This window comes from Plecotus auritus (genome assembly GCF_963455305.1).
Source record: "Plecotus auritus genome assembly, chromosome: 3".
Classification (NCBI taxonomy): domain Eukaryota; kingdom Metazoa; phylum Chordata; class Mammalia; order Chiroptera; family Vespertilionidae; genus Plecotus; species Plecotus auritus.
Window position 1 is genome coordinate 214,337,543 of NC_137772.1, and position 21,921 is coordinate 214,359,463.

At 50.1% G+C, this 21,921-nt stretch overlaps 1 protein-coding gene across 2 annotated transcripts in view; it reads left to right on the top strand.

Moving 5' to 3' along the window:
- The window catches only part of CHST11 (carbohydrate sulfotransferase 11), a gene marked incomplete at its 3' end in the record, with an annotated part of 240,621 nt that overhangs the window by 115,936 nt on the left and 102,764 nt on the right, over window positions 1-21,921 (top strand). For both annotated transcript variants that reach the window (XM_080662898.1, XM_080662899.1), the window contains exon 2: window positions 10,458-10,543. In XM_080662898.1, coding sequence (XP_080519024.1) covers window positions 10,458-10,543 — 86 coding nt within the window. The remainder of the gene's footprint in view (window positions 1-10,457; window positions 10,544-21,921) is intronic.

Genomic DNA, 21,921 nt, shown 5'->3' on the forward strand with positions numbered 1-21,921 from the left:
TGATACCTCCAACTTCCAGGTGGTTGGGAGGAATAGAGGCGAGACACGAATAAAGATGAATGTTTATCGAGTGCATGGAGAGTTGTTTAAGGCACCTGGCAGTTCCACAAGAAGGCCTCAGTTTGTTTTGCTTTATGTTTTTGTTTTAACGCCTTTGACTAAGAAGGCCCTTGGAATAATTTTGAGGAAGTCTGATAGGAAAGAGCATGCCAACTTCTTTGTTCTTTTGCTGTGAGTATGTGGTTTGCCCTGATACCCTTTAGCAGAAAAAAATATCTTCCGTTAAACCCTCAGGTCACTTGACCTGTTTTATTTTCATTCATTTGACACCAGTGTGCTGAGTACCTGCTATGCACTAAGCGCTTAGGCAGAGGGCAGAAAGGGGGGCCCACAAGACAGGCCTGGGGGCTCAGCTGCTAGGGACGTTTGGCCATTCTGCCTCCTCCCCGGGCCCAGTTTTTGGTGTTTCCCGCCCCCCCCCCCCCCCCCCCCGCCGCCAAGTGTGCAAAAGGGCTTGTACTTTGTGTTACTTGCTCATTCAAGTCTGACATTTCTCACATCTACTCCAGAAAATAAAAATTAAAACCCACCAAATGTCTAGTAATGAGAGTGCTTAGCTCCGTTTTATCCCCAGAAAAGCGAAGGGCTTAAGGGGAAGCTTTGAGCAAAGCTCTTCCAAGACAGTAAAAAAGCAAAGTTTAGTATTCCGCCGCTGCTGGCAGTTTAATCATGCCGCATCCCTTTGGCAAGAGATGCTTTAGTCTGGGGCGACGGAACGTTTCTAAGCGTGTTCTGTCTTGATGTGGGGACGTTTTCTCCTCTGAAAGTGAGCGGCGGTGGTCAGATGTGAGATGAGGACCCTTCAAAGGCCAAACCTGAGTCTCGATTCTTTATTCTTTGCTGGGCAGGCGCAAACGAGGAAAGCTAAAACCTGGGCCTATCCAGACATGAGAGCATCCCACATACACACTGGGTCCAAAATGCCTCAGATTTCTTAAATAAAAGAAAATCTCCTATTAACCAATGTCACCCCAATACATTTAATTTTTTTAAAATGGGGGGAAAAGACTAAATCTCCCAGAGGTACAGGTTCCTGAGTACTTGAAAACATTTCTTAACATGTCGTAGTGTTTCTGAGGACTGACTTACCTCTCTTTCCCACTCAGCTTTATGAGAGCTACGTAGGACTGGGCCAGTTCTGTGCCCTATGGTGACATGAAGAACCCTTGGCACTTCATCACTCCCTCCCGCCCCTCCTGACCCCTCCCTTCACTCTCCTTTTTCTTCTTCTTCTGACTGTTCCTTCTAGAGGTTGAGCCAGAACAAAGAATTCAGGTTCTAGCCGTAGTGACTCAAAGGGAGACTCTCCCGTTGCTTTTAAAAGGTGGTCCAGCCCTAGCTGGTTTGGCTCGGTGGATAGAGCGTGATCCTGCAGACCGAAGGGTCCTGGGTTCGATTCCGATCAAGGGCACGTTCCTCCTTGGCTCCTCTCCAGCCCGGGCATGCAGGAGGCAACCAATTGATGTGTTTCTCTTACATTGACATTTCTCTCTGTCTTTCCCTCTCTCTTCCACTCTCTCTAAAAATCAATGGAAAAATATCCTTTGGTGAGGATTAAAAATAATAGATAGATAGGTAGGTAGGTAGATAGATAGATAGATAGATAGATAGATAGATAGATAGATAGGAGGGTGAGGTTCTTCTCCTCTGAGACCTTCTAACCCCGTCCCCTCCAATGGAATGTCAGGCTGGAGTCCTGGGTGACTGGGACAAGGGGGTTTTGTTCCAAGAATGGCCCCTGTGGCCCATGCTCCCCCAAGGGCTCGAGGCCACCAGCTCTGCTTTCTATAAGGTTTTTTGGGGGAGAAGGGAGTCCCTATAGTTATTACTATTATAAATAGATGGCATTTTTTCCATATGAAAACCCTAGTCATTCCAACCAGGATGCCGGCCTTCAGCCTTTGGTCATGGATTGTTAAGCTGGGGAGACATGGATGGCACATCTGTTTCACAGCCAGGATTTGTCTTTCCTTTTACATCCTCTTCGGGCCCTACACTCTTCTCTCCCTCCTTCCCCTGTTACTGCTTAACTGCTCCGCCCCAACCCCCCACCCCGGCCCCTCACACTCAACTGCCCCGCCCCCAGCGCTTCTCCAGGGCTGTGTATCCGTGTTTCTCGGGGGAGAGCCACTGCTCTGTGCTTACGAATTAGGAATTTCGAGTTGGAAGGGACTTAGAGATCACCTGGTTTTACCTCTTCGCCCGACCAAGGAGAAAGCTAAGGCCCGGGGTGAGGCTCTTGGTTCGGTGGTGGAGCTGGGGGCAGGATCCAGGCCTGTGACATTTCACATGGGCGGTTTTGGGTGCCATGTATCAGGCTGTTTTACATTTCCATAGAATTCCCATAACCACCCTCCGATATAGGCATGATGACTGCATTCAGCGATTTGGACATTGACTCAGTGTCCCAAGATGAGTTAATAGTGAAACCAGGTTAATTCAGTCCTGCGTCTTCTCATTCCAAAGGGCGCTGCCTGGTGACCCAGTTTGCCTGGGACTTTCCTGGTTTCAGCCCTGAAAGTGCCCCGTCCTGGGAATGTCCTCAGCGCCAGGCAAACCAGGACAGTCGGCCACTCTAGCTTCATTCAGTAGGGTGACCTCCAGAGGGGGTGGGGAGAGCTGTGACACAGTGCCTCTCGGGGCAGGCTGTGGTCCCAGGGTTACAAAGCCGAGTGGCCTGTCCTTACAGAAGTGGCTCCCTCGGAGCAAGCTGGGTATGACTCACCCTTCTTCTAACCTGCTGAGCTTGACTGGGACACTGCCCATCTCAGCGCCCTGTGACAGATGGACTAGACTATGCTGGACGGCAGGAGTCTGTGCATTTGGAGAAAACATCTCTGTAATTACAGCGCCTCTCCGGACTCTCAGAGCGTGGGGAAGAGGGGGACCCGTGCCAGGCTGTTAGGAAATCAGACTTGGAAATGCCTGAAGTCAGCTGGGTGTCAGAGCTGTTTTGCCAGGGACAGGGGTGGAGAGCATTTGGACCTGTGTGACTCAGTCCAGGCAGCTTCACTTTGAATGTTGAGGGAAGTGAGAACACTGGTTTTTGTGGTGGGAGTGCTAAGTGAAAAAAACATCAAGACCACTGATATTCTAGCCCGGCCGGCATGGCTCAGTGGTTGAGCGTTGACCTATGAACCAGGAGGTCACGTGTTCGATTCCCAGTCAGGGCACATGCCTGGGTTGTGGGCTCAATCCCCAGTGTAGGGCGTGCAGGAGGTAGCCGATCAATGATTCTCTCTCATCATTGATGTTTCTCTCTCTCTCCGTCTTCCTTCCTCTCTGAAATCAATAAAAACATATTTTTAAAAAAGAATCACTGATTTGAGAAACAGATAGGCCTAGGTTGGAATTTGCTTCTTTCTCTGCCATTTGCTGGCTCTGTCATTTTGGGCAACTTAATCTCTCGGAGTTTTTGTGCTCAAATGGGTACAACCATCATCAGGAGTGGGGGTAAGAGGGCAGAGGGGAAATAAAAAAATGAAGCATCAAAAATATAAATAGCCCTGGCTGGTGTGGCTCAATTAACTGAGCATCATCCCATGCATGGAAAGGTTGCCGGTTCGATCCCGGTCAGGGCACATACCCAAGATTGCAGGTTTGATCCCTGGTCGGGGTGTGTATAGGAGGCAACCAATTAGTGTTTCTCTCTCAAATCAATATTTCTCTCTCGCCCTCTCCCTTACTCTCTCTATAAAAAAAATCAATAAAGATATTTTAAAAATATATATGTACATAAATAAAGTGGGGATAAGGGATATTATTCATTATTTCTAACGGGATTTTTATGAGAATTAAAGGAAGCAATGTGAAAAATAAAGGCAGGCTTAGCATTGTGTCAGGCATCTCAAGCACATGGTAAATTCTCAATCAATGTGTATTTCTCATGATGATTATTATTAACAATTGCTGTATTTTATAAGACCTGAGATCCAGGAGAGAAACCAAGATGGCGGCATAGGTAACCACCTAAACTGCTGCCTCGCACAACAATTTCAAAACTACAACTAAAAGACAAAATGGACACCATCCAGAACCACAGGAAAGCTGTTTGAGTGGAAATACTGCAACTAGAAGGAAAGAGGAAAGCACGTTGAGACTCAGAGGAGCTGCAAAAGGCTGAGGTAGAGACGCGCGCTCGGGCGGCTGAGTGCACGGGTGGCTGAGTGTGTGGCTGGCTTTCTAAAGCGGGAGGGAGACGGAAGCTCCTGACTGTGCTGAACTCCAGTTCCGGGTGAGTTTCTGGGAACCCAGACTCATTCGGGGAGAAACTGGACTGTCTGGCAGTGGGCGAAACTTGAGGGTGGCTAACTCTCAGAGGTGCTTGCAGCGATTACCGAGGGACACTGAGACCCAGGGGCCTCATAGGGCAGGGCTGACGGGAAGCCAAGGTTGTCGGCTCCGCCCTGAAACTCCGTCCCATCCAAGCTGAGCACAGAGGCTTTTGCAATTTTGCAAGTCTTGTCCCATAAGGGTGTCTCCAGCACAGAAGTTCTCCCAGCATAGACACAGCTGATCCTCACAGCCAATTGGCTTGGAGGTCAATTCCTCCCAGTGATACCAACAACAATCAAGACTTAACTACAACAAGGCTGTGCACACAGTCCACAAAGGGGTGCACCAAGAGTGTCCACCTCAGGTAACTGGGAGGCCAACCCACTGGGCCCTATAGGACACCTCCCACACAAAGTTTCTCCACCAACTCAGGGAAGCAGCGAAAATGCGGAGACAAAGAAACAGATCACAAATGAAAGAAATGGAGGAAAGCAAACGACTGGATATAGAGTTCAAAACCACGGTTACAAGGTTTTTCAAGAATTTCCTAGAAAAGGCTGATAAATTTAGCGAGACTCTCTAGGATATGAAAAAGGACCAACTAGAAATTAAACATATACTGACTGAAATAAAAAATATTATACAATACAGAGACCCAACTGCAGACTAGAGGAACGCAAGAATCAAGTCAAAGATTTGAAATACAAAGAAGCAAAAAACACTCAGCCAGAAAAGCAAAAAGAAAAAAGAATCCAAAAATTTGAAGATAGTGTAAGGAGCCTCTGGGACAACCTCAAGTGTACCAACATCCGAATTATGGGGGTGCCAGAAGAAGAGAGAGAGCAAGATACTGAAAACCTATTTGAAGAAATAATGACCAAAAACTTCCCCCACCTGGTGAAAGAAATAGACTTAGAAGTCCAGAAAGCGCAGAGAACCCCAAACAAAAGGAATCCAAAGAGGACCACACCAAGACACATAATTAAAATGCCAAGAGCAAAAGAGAAAGAGAGAATATTAAAAACAGCAAGAGAAAAACAGTTAATTACCTACAAGGGAGCACCCCTACGATTGTCAGCTGATTTCTCAACAGAAACTATGCAGGCCAGACAGGAGTGGCAAGAAATATTCAAAGTGATGAATAGCAAGAACCTACAACCAAGATTACTCTACCCAGCAAAGCTATCATTAAGAATTGAAAGTCAGATAAACAGCTTCACAGATAAGAAAAAGCTAAAGGAATTCATCACCGCCAAACCAGTATTATATGAAATGCTGAAAGGTATTCTTTAAGAAGAGGAAGAAGAAGAAAAAGGTAAAGATAAAAATTATGAACAACAAATACATGTCTATCAACAAGTGAATCTAAAAATCAAGTGAATAAAAAATCTGATGAACAGAATAAACTGGTGAATATAATAGAATCAGGGGCATAGAAAGGGAGTGGACTGACAATTCTCGGGGGGAAAAGGGGTGTGGGGGGTGTGGGAAGAGACTGAACAAAAATCATACACCTATGGATGAGGACGGGGGTGGGGGGAGGTAAGGGCAGAGGGCGGGGTGGGAACCAGGTGGAGGGGAGCTATGGGGGGGGGGAAAGAGGAACAATTGTAATAATCTGAACAATAAAGATTTTTTAAGTTAAAAAAAAAAGACCTGAGTTCCAGCCCTCAGAATTGGTTTTATGAAATGTATCAACGGCAAGTTCCCACCCTGAGTCCCACAGCATTTCCGTTCTGTGTCTGTAGACCTGAATGAGCTGTGCAGCCGCTGCTCCCTTCTGCCCCAGCAGCACGGGCAGGGTCATGGGGAGCCGCCCCCAGAATGAGTGGGCCCCACTCTGTTGTCTCCGGCGGACTTTCCATCATGGGCTCTCAGCTCACCGGGAGTGAAGCGTTTCCTTAAAACCAACGTGCTCGTCACCATAGTGAAACAAACACGAGGGGCTTCATTTTAAATTTAGCTTCATGTCTGTGTTTGAAATACACACAACTGTTCCTGGTTCCAAGAAATCATACTGTAAATGGAGCTAATTAGACTCTTCCAAAAACAGTCTTGAATTTCATTGAGTCGAGTTTCAAAAGGAGAAAGCAAGTGTTGCTGCTAAATAGAACTCGTGGTGGTGGGTGGACACCGTTAAATGTCCTCAGGGATTCCTTTCCTAGGGCTCTGGATCATCAAACCTTTCATTTTCAAAGGGAAAAAAGTAACAGCATCCTCATGCGACTGGAAGTTTCCTCCATAGATAGATAGCAGGAAACAAGCTGTCCACTGGGCGTAAAGGAAGCCTTACATCCTAGATCATTCACAAACTTCTTTGAGTACCTACTGTGTGCCAAGCACCAGAGAAACAGCATGAATAAGATGGGGAGGACCAGTATCCCCCTCCATACCTAGTGCCTGGCACATAGTAGGTGCTTGTTAAGAATTAGTCGAAGAATAAGTGCGTGTAGTAACTATTAACTAATAGTTTGGCCGTCCTCTCACTTCATTTTGATGAATCCTATAACACTGGATTACCTTTTAAATCACCTGTCCTAGAAGTGGCCAGCCAACCAGGTCTTGGGCTAGGAAGAAACTATTGAGACGTGGTGGACTGGGCACTTGACATTGGTCCAGTGTCGCACCTGAGAACAGAGGCTGCCTGTGCGAGAATCCTGTCTTCCCCTCTTACTCGTCTTGAGATCTAGGCACATTACCTAAGTGGCTCAGTATTGCCACCTGTGAAGTGGGGACAGTCGTGGTGCCCACCCCATGGGACTGTTGTGCTGATTAAATGTGTGACTTCTTGGTGTGACCTGAACGCTCTCTGAGTGTTAAATGCCACCGTCTGTGTGTACTGGTTGCTCAGTCCCCTGAGATGCCTTTTTCCCTAAGACACACGCAGGATCGATAGACTCACATCGAAGTGCGTAACTGGCAGCCCTTCCTGTGTCTCCTGGGCCTGCAGTAGGTCCTGTCATTGGATATGAAGAGTCCCGTAGTCAGGTTTGAGTCTCAGCTTGGCAGCTTTCCACCCACGTGGCCTTGATCTTGGTCAAGTTCCTGAAGTTTAGGAGGTGATCTGTAACACGCAGGTACTTCCTTCACTGTGTGAAGGGTCACGCTTCACCAATTGCCCGGCACACAGTGAGCGCCCCATAAATGGTGGGATTGTGATCATTCCCATAAAAAGCACACAGGGCCCCTTTGGCTTCTGTGGCCTGGGGTGCCAAAGCTGCTTCACACGGCGCCTGGCAAAGTCTGGGCAGGGCTGCAGGAGCCGCCGAGGGCAGGCGGCCTCGGGAAAGGACCCGTGTTGCAGGCCCCACACGGTCAAAGCATTTTAAAGGCCTTGTATTAGAAAAATAAACCAATTAAATAATACTGCCCCCCATAAAAGCTGACTTTTAATGGATTGCACGCTGGGGTTCTCTCCGTGGCGGTCCCGCAGCCACAGGTCTCGGCCAGCCGGTCTGCCGCCATGGGGAGAGTTTAATCTTGCATGGCGTGGGCATAATTTTACAAGCTTTATGGCTGTTTTTTTCTCCTCCGAAGTGTTGCTATGTCATTGTGCACCAAGGGCAACTCGTGTGCATTTAACAGTTTACCTCGTTTTGGGTGGAAATGAAAAATGAAGTAGTAAATTAAAGAAAAACACAACATGGATTTTTTCCCCCCTCTTCTCGAGGCAACCGTGGAGGAACAAAGGACCAGTGTTTCCCCATCAGCCTAATCAAATTCTAATGGCTTTTATGTGCGGACAGTTGCGTGCAGATCGCCTCCTGCCCAGAGAGGGCTGTAGGCCACGGCGGTGTGCTGGGGATCACACTGCTGACCCCAAGAATACCTAGGGGCCTTCTCTAGGGCAGGGGCCAGCAAACTGCAGCCTGGGGGCCACATCTGGCCCATCACTTACTTTTGTGAAATGGTTAAAAGAAATCAAAAGAAAAATCATCTTTCCTGACATGAGCAAATGAGATGGAATTCAGTGTCCATCAATGAAGTCCTGGCGCACAGCCACGCCCATTCATTTCTGCGTGGCCCAGTGGAGAAGTGACGACAGAGACCGTAAGGCACAAAGCCAAAACATCGTCTGGCCCTTAGTAGAGAAATTTGCTGGCCTGGCTCTCGGAGGGAAGGGAGGAGAGAGAAAAGGCAGCTTGGAGTGTCCCGGAGTTGATGGCTTACCCTCGGGGTTTCTATGTGGCTCAAAGTGGCAAGTCCAAGGAGAATTGCAGGAGGAGTGGGTTCACCCGGAGACCTTCCAGAAGGAATCGGCTACTGGAGATGGCTTCCCTCACCTTGTGGACCTCAGGTTGGCCTGTGTGGCTTTCCTGGCAGAGAATCCGGAGCCCGGCTTGAGGTCTGGTAACTTCTCATCAGCTCACTCGATGGCTCAAGCATGGAGAAGTTCCCACATCCCCTCCCAAGAACAGGGGGAGTGATTTTTGTCATATAGTATGTACAAATCTAGTTTATGATCTCCAGTAGCTTCAGAAATTTCTAACACACACACTTTTCTTTTTTTGCCGCCACCCAGTTTAAGCATTCTGCATATAGTAGTAACTCATTTAATCCTCACAACCGACCCAGGGAGCCACGTCCCTTTGATGGAGAACTCAAGCGGTTAAAGATGGTTAGCTTTAGTGATGTAGTTAATAGGCTTGGGAACTGGTGCATGTAGAAAGCTATTGTTCCAGGGACTGGAATGTCTGACTGGACCTGGCCTGACTTGAGGAGACCCACAAGGGATTCGACCTTTGTGCCCCAGGAAGACTGCAGCGACCAAGACAGGGTCTGAGCCATTGTGCTCAGGATGCAGATAAAGAGTCACCGGTCAGCTGATGAAGGGATGCTCGGAAAATCACCCCATTGTAGCTTTTATCTGATTAACCTTTTCCCCTGAATTCCAAACCCTTCCCCTACATCTTCCTTCTCTTTATAAAAAGGGTTGGCTTGAGATGAGATGTAAGATAGTCTTTTAGGGTACATATGCCACCATCCTCTCAGATCACCGGCCTCCTGAATAAAGCCCCCATAAAGATGCAACCCTTGCCTTGACTTACTGGTTCTGGTAGTGACAGATAGCATGTATGCCGACTTTTCTGGTTTCACTTTTCTCATCCCCGTTTTACAGACGAAGAAACAGAAGCACAGAAAGGTTCGGCATCTTGCCTAAGGTCACACAGCTGGTGAGCGGTAGAGCCAGGATCCAAACCCAGGCTGTCTGCTGCGGAGAATGTCCTGCTGCCGCTCTGTAGGGGTGGAATGTTTAGGCTGTGAAAGGACCTGCTTTGCTCGTTCCCATCATGCCCCCACCATGTCCGTGCACAAGAAAATCGCCTCCTACATGAGAAGAAGGCTCTTGTTTATTCATTCATTTCCCGCCCTCCCTCCAACAAATGATTATCAAACGGCTAACTAGGAGGGGCTGCACCGAGTGAGGGTGTTTGAGAACAAGAAGAATGAAACCAGAAAGCATCTTTTCCATTTAAAAAATAGTTCTCGATGTTGGGCTTTTGAGAAGTTCACTTAATTCCCCTCTTTTGTTCATTGTACGTGCCACCCGTGTCTGCCTGGAACCATACACGCTCTTCCTTTCTGCCTCCAGCCACTATTTTCACGAAAAAACAACCTCATTTACCAGAGGCTTTGGGGAGGCCAGGCCCCTGACACATTCTGTGGGAAGAGCCCTCCTGGGGGTTCGGAGGGGGGGGGGCACGGTACTGTTCTGGGGACCGGATGCCTTGGGGACCAGGAGCAAGAGGTTCTGGCTGACTGTTGAGGGAGGAGGCTGTGGTCACCAAGGCTGGTGCTGGTATAACTCACTGTCTTAGAACAGCCTTCACAGCGTCTTTTGTAAGTAGCTTCATTTCAGTGTTTTCGAGGCCTGTGTCGTTGTCTTGATATTTGCTGGGAAGAACTTGCAGCATTATCTCTGCCCCAGCGGGTGTGGAGGTGCCTGGATGTTGGGGAGGCAGGCAGGGTGGTCCCAGTGCCATGGAAGGTACAGCTGTGCTAGGGTCGCTTATCTGTCCTCCTTCCCACCTGTTTCTTCTTCCCTCCCCCGTGCCTTTTCCTTTGTCAGACAACAAACGTTCGTTGCTCATTTCTGATGAGCCTTCACTTTCTCTCCTCAGTCATGCGGAGGAACCCCTTTGGCGTGGACATCTGTTGCCGGAAGGGGTCTCGAAGCCCCCTGCAGGAACTCTACAACCCGACCCAGGTAAGCCCTGGGAGCTTCCCTGTTGTCTCCGTGCATCGATTTGGGGGGCGGGGGGGGAGGGGTTGGGGGGCGCGATGAAAAGCTCTGACATTTTATGCTTTTTGGGGATTTGAAACTTCCTTGCACTACCTGGCGTTTTACCTTCAATGGTTGCTTTCGGGGTCACCCATTCTCTGTACAATGGTTAGAATTAGATACTTCCATGGGGTCGTGCTGGAGTGAGCCCCCGAGATCCGCACGGGTGCCGGCAGTGGGACTCAAATGGCAGAGCTGGCGGGCTGTGCAGCCTCCCCTTTGGCACCCCCAAAGAAGGTACACATGGGGGGTGAACGTGATTATTAAAGCCCAGGAACGCCCCAAGAGTTCCACCTCACTGTGCCATTTTGGCAGGACGCCCTGTGTGGGGGGGACTTTTGCTAAGTGACTGTCACGGCATAAATTGGACTTGATTATGAAAAGCGTTCCTCTGAGCAAAAATACGCTCCAACCGCGGAGAAGTGTTCTTCGTGGAGATCTGGGAGCAGAGGGAGGAGTCCCGGTCACCATGATGCACGTGGGCCTTGACGAGGCTCCGAGGCTGGTCCTTTTGTGGGAACGTTAATTAGCACTTGACGCTGAGAACTGCTGAGTGAACAATTAGTGGCCCGTCCGCTGACCTTCGATCGCTGTTACGAAAGGGAAAAAAAATTACTGCTTTGGCCATAGTCTCTGCGCTTTATTTTATATCAAATTCTTAACTCAGTGTGTCTGTGGACCAAGTTGTTTGGTGGAGGCCAACATTGCTTGGTCCTCGAAGGTACTGGACTTCCAGAAGTTTTGCAAAGAGATGATCTGTGGATGTTCAGATCCCACATCTCTTCCCTGTCTCTCACCTGCACTTCCTTCTGGAACAGTGGGCTCCTGAGGTTGATCATCACAGGTGGCCTAGCCAGGTCAATGCCCTCCTCCGTCAGCCCCTCCCTCCCAACCCCTCGGAGCTCGGTGGGACCGGGCCAGGTGGGCTAGGCCGCTGCAAACGGGGGCTTCCTTTATTGGGAGCTTGATATTCGGGTTTTGTTTGGTGCCCAAATAATTGGAGTATAGCAGGCACGTCTCCTGGTCCGTTCTCTGTTCTTAGGAAGAGGCAGAGCCAGCTTCGACAAAGGGCAGGGTTTCTGGTCGGCCACATTGAAAACAGCACAAGCAACCGAGATGCAAGCCCCTCCCCTCTTTATGTTGCCATCCTCTGTTCTCAGATCATTCCACCTTCAAACCAAACTGCCAGAGCACTGCTGCTTTCCTGAGGAAATGTTATGGGCAACATATGGTATCATGGGAAGAGCCTCTGTCTGAAGTAGATGTTCCTCTGGAGAGGAAGTCCACGGCTTTGTCTGTGCTGTTCACTGCTGTGTCCCCAGCCCTAACGCAGGGCCTGGCCTATAGCAGATGCCCCCAAATATCTGTGATTGAAAAATGAAGGTCCGGGTTCAAGTTCCTACCTCACCAACTGGTGGTGCAACCTTGGATGCACAGTGAGTGCTCCTTTAGGCTCATTTTCCCGTCTCCCTGGGATGTCGGGAGGGTGAAGTAACTCGGATGTGTCAGAGGCTGTGTAAATATGATTCATCAGTGCCATGGTCGTGAGGATGGATTCCGTGTTGGAAGTCTTGACTTTAGAGTCAGACCAGGTTCAAAGAATGGTTTCCTCACTTATTAGCTATGTGAATGTGGGCAAGACACCCTACCCCTCTGAGGCCGCTTTCCTGCGTTTATAACATGGTCCTCAAAATACCACCTTGCCCGGCCGGTGTGGCTCAGTGGTTGAGTGTCGCCCTATGAACCAGGAGGTCACAGTTTGATTTCTGATCAGGGCACATGGCTGGGTGGTGGGCTCGATCCCCAGTGTGGGATGTGTAGGAGGCAGCCGACCACTGATTCTCTCTCATCATTGATGTTTCTCTCTCTCTCTCTCTCCCTCTCCCTTCTTCTCTGAAATTAATAAAAATATTAAAAATAAAAATACCAGCATTGCAGGTTTACATGAGAAGATATGCCTTCCTCGGTGCCTCTTACGGAGTTTGTTCATCCCCAGATTTATTCACTCACTCACTCCTTCATCTGCTCTTACAAGTATCCACTCTGTGCAGCTCAGTGCCAGGCGCTGGGCACAAAAGGGTGAGCAGTGCGTGTGGTTAGCCTTCCACATCCGGTTCCATCCCAAGGCTGACATGAGTGAGTTGCCGGGCAAGTAAACCAATCAAAGGCGAGAGAATCCTCCTGGGTAGCGTCCATCTCTCACGTCGGTGGTGCTGGGAGTGTTGTGTGGGTGAGATGCTCATTTAGCAGCCGTAGCCCTGGACCTGGGAGGGAAAATGGGGCTGGAGAGGCGGCTCTGGGAGCATCTGTGAGGGCGTAGGTGGGTGAGTCACCCCCCTCCATCAAGAATGCCAAGGGCAAGCTGTCTGGCCCCTGTTGCTGGTAACCAGGAAAGTGTCCCTGCAGGAAGATCGCCCTGTTTCCTCGGGATGTTGTCCCGGGATGTTTTTCCTTAGGCTGGTTTCCTTTACAAGCTGCAATTATGTTCCATTCCCACACAAGGTCAGTCCATGGCGCTTCTTGGAGAAACCGTTGGTGCTCCTTTGGGCTGCCCTGGGGCACTAAGGGAAGAGAAGCGAGTGAGCATTCCTGCTGAGTTCAGTTAGGTTTTGTGTCCACGAGGCACTTGCAGCTTTGCACCTGATCAGGCCCGGTTGCTGGTTTCTTGCATTTTCCTACCAGCCAAGCGGTTGGAGTTGCTCAGCCTGGATTGATGTTATCACAGAGGCAGAGGACAACCCCCACAATTGCTAGAAACCAAACTGCTCCTGGAGACCCGTGTCCCCTTTTGATGCTGATTGGTTATTTGCGTTCGACAGATGGTGGTGAGAACAGGGACCGTTTATTTCAGACGATAAGAAACCAACATTACGGCAAGAAGGCACCGTCTTGTTACTGTGTACTGATGCCATAGGCCAGATGCTTATGAACATTTCATCCAGTGCTTATAATAAGCCCCAAGCTAGGGATTACACCCTCATCTTATGCATGGGAGGACTGGAGCCGGGAAGGTCATACAGTGTGTCCAAGGTCACAGAGCGAGGAAGAAGCAGAGTCAAGATTCAAACCCAGAGCAAACGACACATCTGTTTATCTCTATGCTGTGCTCACTGTCCCCAGCAAACTTGTCTTGGCAGGAATTATTCCTTGTCCCCTCAAAAAAAAAAAAAAAAAGCACGCAGATTTTTGTTGGACAAAAGCTGAAAACCTCTCGGGAAAATTGGCTATAATCTGATTTTAGTGTCCAAGGTTTCTTATTTTAGTGCCTTGCAAGCCTCTAACCATTGAAACAACAATCGGTTAAAAATGTTTGTAGTTGATATTCTTAGAAAAACTGCACTCTGATGTCTTATAATTTTCCCGGTTCTCTGCTGCCTCCCTGGCCCCAAAAATAAAACGTAATTGCCGATCGGATCAGCTGGCGTCAAGTCACTGAAAGTTCAGGAGTTTCCAAGTGCATATTTGTGGGCCGCGCACATCTGTGGGCCGCCCTGGCTCAGCTCAGCTGCAGGGCAGAGCTCCGATGTCAGCCATTAATAGGGCATAATTGTCCCTAAATGCCAGCGAGGGCGAGACAGCTTGTCCTCCTGCCTCGCCCACCTCCTGGTCCTCTCGCGGGTTCCCTGAAGTCTTCACAGCATCACTCATGTGGTTCAGCCCTGCCCTGCCTGGTTCTTTCTTTAGCATTTATACTGGCTCTGTGATTACCACGTTCGGGAAGACAGATGCACAGCCCCGGGCTGACCAGGAATTCATAAGCACTGAGCCAGGAGGCTTGCACGAGGCTCGCTGGTCTACAGGCGTTGCTAGGGGTCTCTGAGGACCAGTCAGTGTTTTATTACAAAATAATAAAATCGGACCCTTACTGGTCCATTCTTCAATGTGTTAAAGTAAATTTACTTCTCCATAAGGTAGGCCCCAGGAGGAAAGATGGAAAGAGGGAGAGAGAGAAGGAAGGTAGGGACGAAAGAAAAAAGAGAGGGAGAAAGGTACTATTCATTGAATAGATAAAGCATCTCAGTGACTATTCTAGGCGTTATTCATACATCTCTCATTGAGTTTTCACAACAACCCTAAAGGGAAGGTATCGGATAACCCCATTTTCAGATAAGTTAACTGAGGCTCAGAAGGGCTGAGTTATTTGCTAGGATCTCTCAGCTTCTAAATGGTAAGGCTGGGTCTACCCAACCTGGGGGGATTGTAGGAAGGTCAGAGCTGATCACTATCTTTCCTGGGTGGACAAAAATGCTTCCTGGAGGCGCTTTCTGCACTCACCCTGAACCCCCGCCCCCCCCCCCCGCCTCCGACTAAGCTGAGACCTGGGATGTGCCCAGGATAGTTGCAGATTCCCAAAGCCAGGGCCAAGGCTCATGGGATGGGATGGGATGGGATGTCGTCCAATAAACAATTGCAAATTGGTGTTTTGCTTATTGAACCTGATATTTGGAGAGAACTTTGTCTGCTGGCTGGAGCCACACTAAGCAGGCATCACCCCCAAGAACCCTGCTATGGGACAGCACACCTTCGTGAACTTTGGAAGCCGAGGTCTTTGATTCGGTTGAAGGTTTTAAGCAATTTTTTTTGTTTGTTTTTTAATATATTTTTATTGATTTCAGAGAGAAAGGGAGGGGGGAGAGAGAGATAGAAACTTCAATGATGAGAGAGAATCACCAATCGACTGCCTCCTGCATGCCCCATTCTGGGGACCAAGCCCGCAACCCGGGCATGTGCCCCTGACTGGAATTGAACCTGGGACTCCTCAGTCCGCAGGCCGATGCTCTATCCATTGAAAGGTTTTAAATTGATAAAAGCTAGGGAACTCTTCTCGTCCCAACCTAAATAGTTTCTCAGCAACACTTGCCAAAAGATGCACCTCCTACAGGCATTTGTAGAATAAACAGAGGAAGAAGACATGGGGAAGAGAGGCACTTAGGTAATAGGATATGATACGTGCTGTGTGAGAGGCTTTCAGCAAAGTTAGGGGACAATCAGGCGTGAGCAGTTAACCCTTCGAGATGCAGGGCACAGCGGGAGGCACTATGGAGGAGGTGGCATTTGAGCCAGGCCTTTGAAAACACATCAGACTTCACCTGACAGAGAAGAGGGAACAGCATCACAGAGGGAAGGAACAGCAGGCACAAGGACGGCCGTGGGGACAGCCCATGGCACATTCAGAGAACAGTGCGGAGTTTGTGGCTGGAGTTGGGAGCTGGCTGGAGACGAGGCCAGAAAGGAGGTCGGTGCAGGTGGACAGGGCTTGTCCACCGTTCCGGAAGGTTTGGTCTTTATCCGCCATCAGGTTGGAGGCCCCAAGGAGCCCACAGATGAGAGTGTGCAACTTATGGACCAGCTTCTGCTTCTGACTCGGCCTCTTGTTAACCGCAGGGCTGCTCCAAGGCAGGCCGTGCCCCCTGGCCCCTGCATGCCCTCGTCTATAAGATGAAGGGTGTGGACTAGATTGTGGTTCTCAACCCCCCTGCACATTAGGACACTCAGGGAGCCTTGAGCAAATGTCAGAGCCCAGGCCTCCCCCAGAGGTTCTGATTGTACTGGTTGGCCTGGGATAGGACCAGATGTCAGTATTTCTCCAAGTTCCCTAGGAGATCCCGATGGGCAGCGGAGTTCTGGAGCTCTGGACGGGAATGGCTGAAAGGGCCCCTCCCCTTCTAGAAATGGTTGATTCTCACATAACCCGTTACGTGAAAAGCAGCTCAAGGCACGTGCCCTGAGGTTGTTCATGGCCATTTCTGCTGGAAGCCCCCAGGCCAGTTTTGTGTGTAGGCCTCGTTCACTAGGGTGGGGATCACATTGGGAAAGGTGTGTGGGTCAACGCCCTGAGCACGGGAGTCAGTGTTTTGTGGACAAACCCAAGCAGAGAGCCCCAGACAGGGAGGATCCCTGCGTGAAGACACTTGAGCCACTCGGCTCATGGTCCTGTGAGGAAGAAGCCCCAGACTGCCAGGTGTCTGATGGGCGCTTCTGAGAAGGAAGAAGGGCCCTCTGCCCTTTGAATTGTCATTGAGGAAGAACGCTGCTGAATGGTCATATGCACTGGGGACGGCAAGAAAGCGCAGACATTGTCCAGCCCCAACTCTGGTCAATTAATCCCTTCATTACCAACCACCTGGTAAATGACGAGTCTGTCTAATTATCTTGCTTTGACCCAACAGCTGCCTACCAGCCGAAGAGGGATTAATTGATTTAGTTGTGGACTGGCTCCCTATGCAGAGATATTACTTACTGTCAGCCTGGCAGAACGGCAGCTGGCTGGCAAAGATGAAATATTACATTAACTTGATCTTACACACAGCACTTGGGAAAATGCTTCATTATTAATTGCAAATTACAATAGACGAGCAAAGCCCATTTCAAAAACCAAGGGCGGTGAGCGGCCTCTTTCACCGTGGCCAGTGGCTCCATTGTTCTTGAAGCTGGGAAGGTGACCCGGTCGGATTTCTAATCAAGCCAGGACAGATGGGGACTCCAGAGTCAGGCATGATCTGGGTCAGAGGAAAGGGTTGGATGCTCAAAGGAAGTGGGGGAACCTAGCCCAGGTGTGTGACCTGGGGCAATTCCTTAGCCTCCCAAACCTTGGTTTCCTGAGCGGTGAAATAGGAGAGAGAGGCCAGGCCTGCAGGTTTGTGAGATTCTACATCATGTCTAAAAGCACCTAGGACAGTGCCAAGGGCAGAGGTGGTGTTAACCAGCCGCCGTTAAGGAGCTGAGTCTGGTAACCTGGGACTTGTCTTACCAGGTCGGGGCCAGGCTGTGCCCTGTACCGCAGGCTCAGACATTTTGCAGATGCGCACTTGGAATTTTGTTGAAAAATAATAAGATAGATGATTCCCTCTTGCCTGGAAGCTACTAGCTAGTCATTGTGAGCACTTCCTAAAAACGTTGCTTGATGCTTTCTGTCTGGTAGATTGTTATTAGTAAGCTTGATGCGCTGATTTATAAGGCCATGGGTGCGTGTGCGTGTGCGTGTGCGTGTGCGTGTGCGTGTGTGTGTGTGTGTGTGGAAATGGGCAGAGACAGCTGTTAAGTTTTAAAGGCCTCCTCTGGTTGGTTTGTCATACCCCCAGCACCTAGCTAAGTGCCTGAGTAATGGCTGTTAAGTAAGACTCGTCTCTGGGCCGTGTTAATGTGATGTCATTGATCTCATCGATGGATCCACGTTCATTCAGGCTGTCTTTGTAGGCAGTTGTTCTGTGTCAGGAAGCCTCATGTGACCCAGTGTATTCAAATCTGCAGAGTAAGCTCCGTGTCCGTCTGCGTGAATATCATCTGGCACGTTTCAATGAGAGAAGGGCATTCGGTGACCAAACGACCTGGGCAATTTCCAAATGGTAACACAGCTGTAAAATCTGCCATGTTCGGAAGTTATTTCCTAAATTACCCTCAATTATAAGAGGCCTCTACATAATTTGATTTTTTTTTAATTTTATTTTTGTAAATTACATAATTCCAGAAGCTTCTCAGCCCATTGGGTTTAACCTTGTTGGCATGGCTAGAGCTGAAACAAAGCCCCAGCTTGTTCTCGGGTTTTCTGTGGGGGAGCCTGGCTGGGGATGGGTGTCGGCACAAGCCCTCTCTGCCTGCCTCCCGTCCCCCATCTCTTCCCAGTGGCAGAGTCGGCCTGCAGATCTGGGGGAGAAGGGTTTTTTTTTCTACCTTTACTGCTAATTACAGTGAAATCTGGGGCAAAGAGCTAAACCTTTCCTAGAACTGGAAACCTTGGTTGTAAAATAGAAATAAAATACCAGCAGTTCCGTTATTAAGGATAAAGTTAGAAAATATATAGAAAGTTGCAGGCATGTGGTGAGCTGCTCAGTAAATTCCGATTTTCTTTTATTAACTTCGATGAAACCTCCTTCAGGAAGCGCTCCCTGATTTTTTCCCTCCAAACTCAGGTTAAATGTCCTTCTAGAACAGTGCTGCCGACTCACAGTATAATGCGACCCACACATGTAATTTGAAATTTTCTAGCAGCTGCATTTTAAAAAGTAATAAGAAAACAGGTAAAATTCATTTTAATAATGTTTTGTTTAACCCGGTGTTATCCAAAACATGATCCTTTCTACATGTACTGGTAATCAACAAGAATTATTAAGGTACTTTAATATCTTGTTTTCTTTCTAAGCCTTTGAATTCTGATGAACACATCTCAGTTTAGACTGGCCACATGTCGCGTGCTCAGTAGCCACATGTGGCTGGTGACTGTCCTTTGGCCCATGCGGGTCCCTCATCCCCACCCCATGCTCATGTTCCCCTTGTTCATGACACTGGTTCACGCCCTGAACATGTCTTTACTAGGCTTTGCACCCCTGAAGGCGGGGGTTGTGTCTTATTCATCTTGGGGCACCTCGTGGCTACCCAGCCAGCCCAGGAGGTGTGGGCTCTGAGTGCACCTCCTGTTCCTGTGCCTCCAGCAAGCCCGGCGTGTGGAGATTTGTGCTGAGGAGGTGACCAGGGCTTTGGGCCCCTGGAGCCACTGGGGCAGCCAACCATCAAGGTGGGAGGGAGGTTTCCTGGGGCCCAGTGAAGTCCCTGCTGTGGAGAGTACGTCCCTGCTCCAGGCCGAGACCTGATGGGTCCCCGAAAAACATCCTTCCTGAAGTGTAAGTGCCAATCCCATGGAAGGGCTGCCCCTCGAGAGGTGTCGTTAGACTCTATAGCAGGGGTCCTCAAACTACGGCCCGCGGGCCACATGCGGCCTGCCGAGGACATTTATCCGGCCCGCCAGGTGCCGCTGCCTGTCCTGCTTAGCAGCCGATGCGTCCCGGGCCCGCAGTGTGCATAGGAATTTGTTCATAGTTGTTGTTTTTTAAACTATAGTCCGGCCCTCCAACGGTCTGAGGGACAGTGAACTGGCTCCCTGTTTAAAAAGTTTGAGGACCCCTGCTCTATAGGATTCTTTCTGGAGACTAGCACGGGGCGGGGTGGGAGGTTGAGAGAACAGTGCAGGGGGTTGGATGCTTGAAGGGACTCGGGAGAGACAAGCAGGAGCTCATTCACGTGCCCTGAATGACATGGAACTGGAATTCCTTTGCACCCTCCGTCCCTCCCCCACTGCTTGCGAAGCCCCTGTACTCGGTTCCGGAGCTGCCGTGACAGAGGGCCACAGGCTGGGGCTTCCACAACAGAACTTGATCCTGGCGGTCTGGAGGCTGGAAGCCTGAGTGAGATCGAGGTGCGGGCAGGGTCGCTTCCTCCTGACGCCGTGCGGAGGCCTCGCTGCCCCTCTCTCCCAGCTTCTGGAGGTTTGCTTGTGATCGTTGGTGTTCCTTGGCTCGTGGAAGCGTGACCTCAGTGTCTGCCTTCGTGTGCACACGGCGTTCTCCCGGTGCCTGTCTGTGTCCAAATCTCCCCTTTCATAAGGACACACTGGTCACATTGGATTAGAGGCCCACCCTACTCCAGTATGACCTCATCTTAACAAATTACAGCCACCGTGACCCTATGTCCAAACAAGGTCCCATTTTGAGGTCCTCGGGCCAGGATTGCAACATACGAGCTGGGGGCAGGGGGAGGACACCATGCAACTCCTAAGACTTGCTGTGTGCAGAGCACTGTGCTGGGTGCTGGGTGCTGGGGTTCTGGAGGCAAGAAGGCCTGGCCCTCTGTTAGTTCAGACTCCGATGGCAGCGAAGGGCCAGTAAACGCTTACGAAACGAAGGCTGTGTGCGGTCAGTGCACGCTGCTGCAGGGGCGTCGAGATGAACTGTTACCTGGGCTCGGCGTGTGCACGTGGGAGTGTGTGCGTGTCTGTGTGCTCATGTGTGTACAGTCGTTCCATTGAGCAAAGGCACAGGAGAGATGGCACACGGCCGAATGGCGGACTTCACCCTCCCGTGAACAGTCAAACCTGGGCATAGGGGCCAGGACGCCCTGTCTGTCAAGGGACTGAGCATCGTCCCGGGCCCCTCTGGTTAGGACAGAAGCCAAGGATGCTTGAGCACCAAGTGCCTCCGAAGCTCCTGAATGCTAGAGAGGTCGGCAGCTCGAGTCCCGCTGATCCGCGGTCCAGCGTCTACGTGACCACGCCGCGAGACTCTGCCAGGTTGGCCTTGCCCCAGCCTTGGCAGGTGCTGGGCAGGCCTGGAAGGGAGCTGGCCGTCTGGAACATGCCACAGGGTGTGACGGCCAGACGGACTCTGGTGCTGCCTAAAATGGCCTGCGGCAGAGTTTCCTTCTCCTTGTCTTAAATCAGGGGTTTAAAGCCACAAATGGCCAGCGCACAGTTCTGGCAGTCATCCTGAATACCGGAGAGAGCGGTCTGACCGGCGTTCCGTCTCCAGCGCGTTCCCTGAAGGCCCTGTCCACAGACATATCCACGGACATAAGGACATCCTGCCGGAGCAGAGCTTGGCATCTGAGAGCCGGGCAGGCTCTGTGCCTGCTGGGACCCAGGCCTCCCATCCCGTCCCAGCATTTGGGGAAAAGCTGTGAGAGAAAGGGGAATGTCTGAGGCCACACAGCCTAGAAGGGGTCAGAGCACGGGGCTGGGACCGGCCCTCCTGGGCTGGAATCCCTGAGCCCACACCTGCCAGCTGTGTGGCTGGGGACAACTTCTTACTTTCTCCGTGGCTCAGTTTCCTCAGCTGTAACATGAGGCCCATCCCAGCCCCTACCTCATAGGGTTCTTGTGAGGACTGAATGAATCCAGACACGTGAAGCGCTTAGAGCGATGTCTAGCACTGAATGAGGCCAACATAGTGTTCCTGCCGTTATTATTATTCAGGCGCAAAGGCCGGGAAGGAGCAGGTGATCCCCGAGGACAGATGAGCATGTTGAAGTTCAGATCACTCAGAAGACAGGCCTCCCTACAGCCCGATCATCTTCCACCCGTTAAAAGGGAACTTCAGAATTTTTTTTTTTTTAAAGGGAAATTTGCCCAGCTGGTGTGGCTCCGTGGTTGAGCATCAACCTATGAACCAGGAGGTCATGATTCGATTCCTAGTCAGGGCACATGCCTGGGTTGTTGGCTTGATCCCTAGTAGATGGTGTGTAGGAGGCAGCCAGTCAATGATTCTCTCTCATCATTGATGTTTCTCTCTCTCTCTCTCCCTCTCCCTTCCTCTCTGAAATCAATAAAAATATGTATTTTTTAAAAATCCGAGTGCTCGGGCCACACCTTCAGCTTCCTAATTTAGAATTCCTGTGGCGTCAGTGCTTTTTGAAAGTTTCCGGTTGGTTCCCCCGTGCAGCTGAGTTTGAGAACTGCTGCTCTAGGATTTATTACGCAGAGAGGTCTGAGGACCAGCAGCCTTGGCCCTGCCTACCTGGGTGCTTGTTAGAAATGC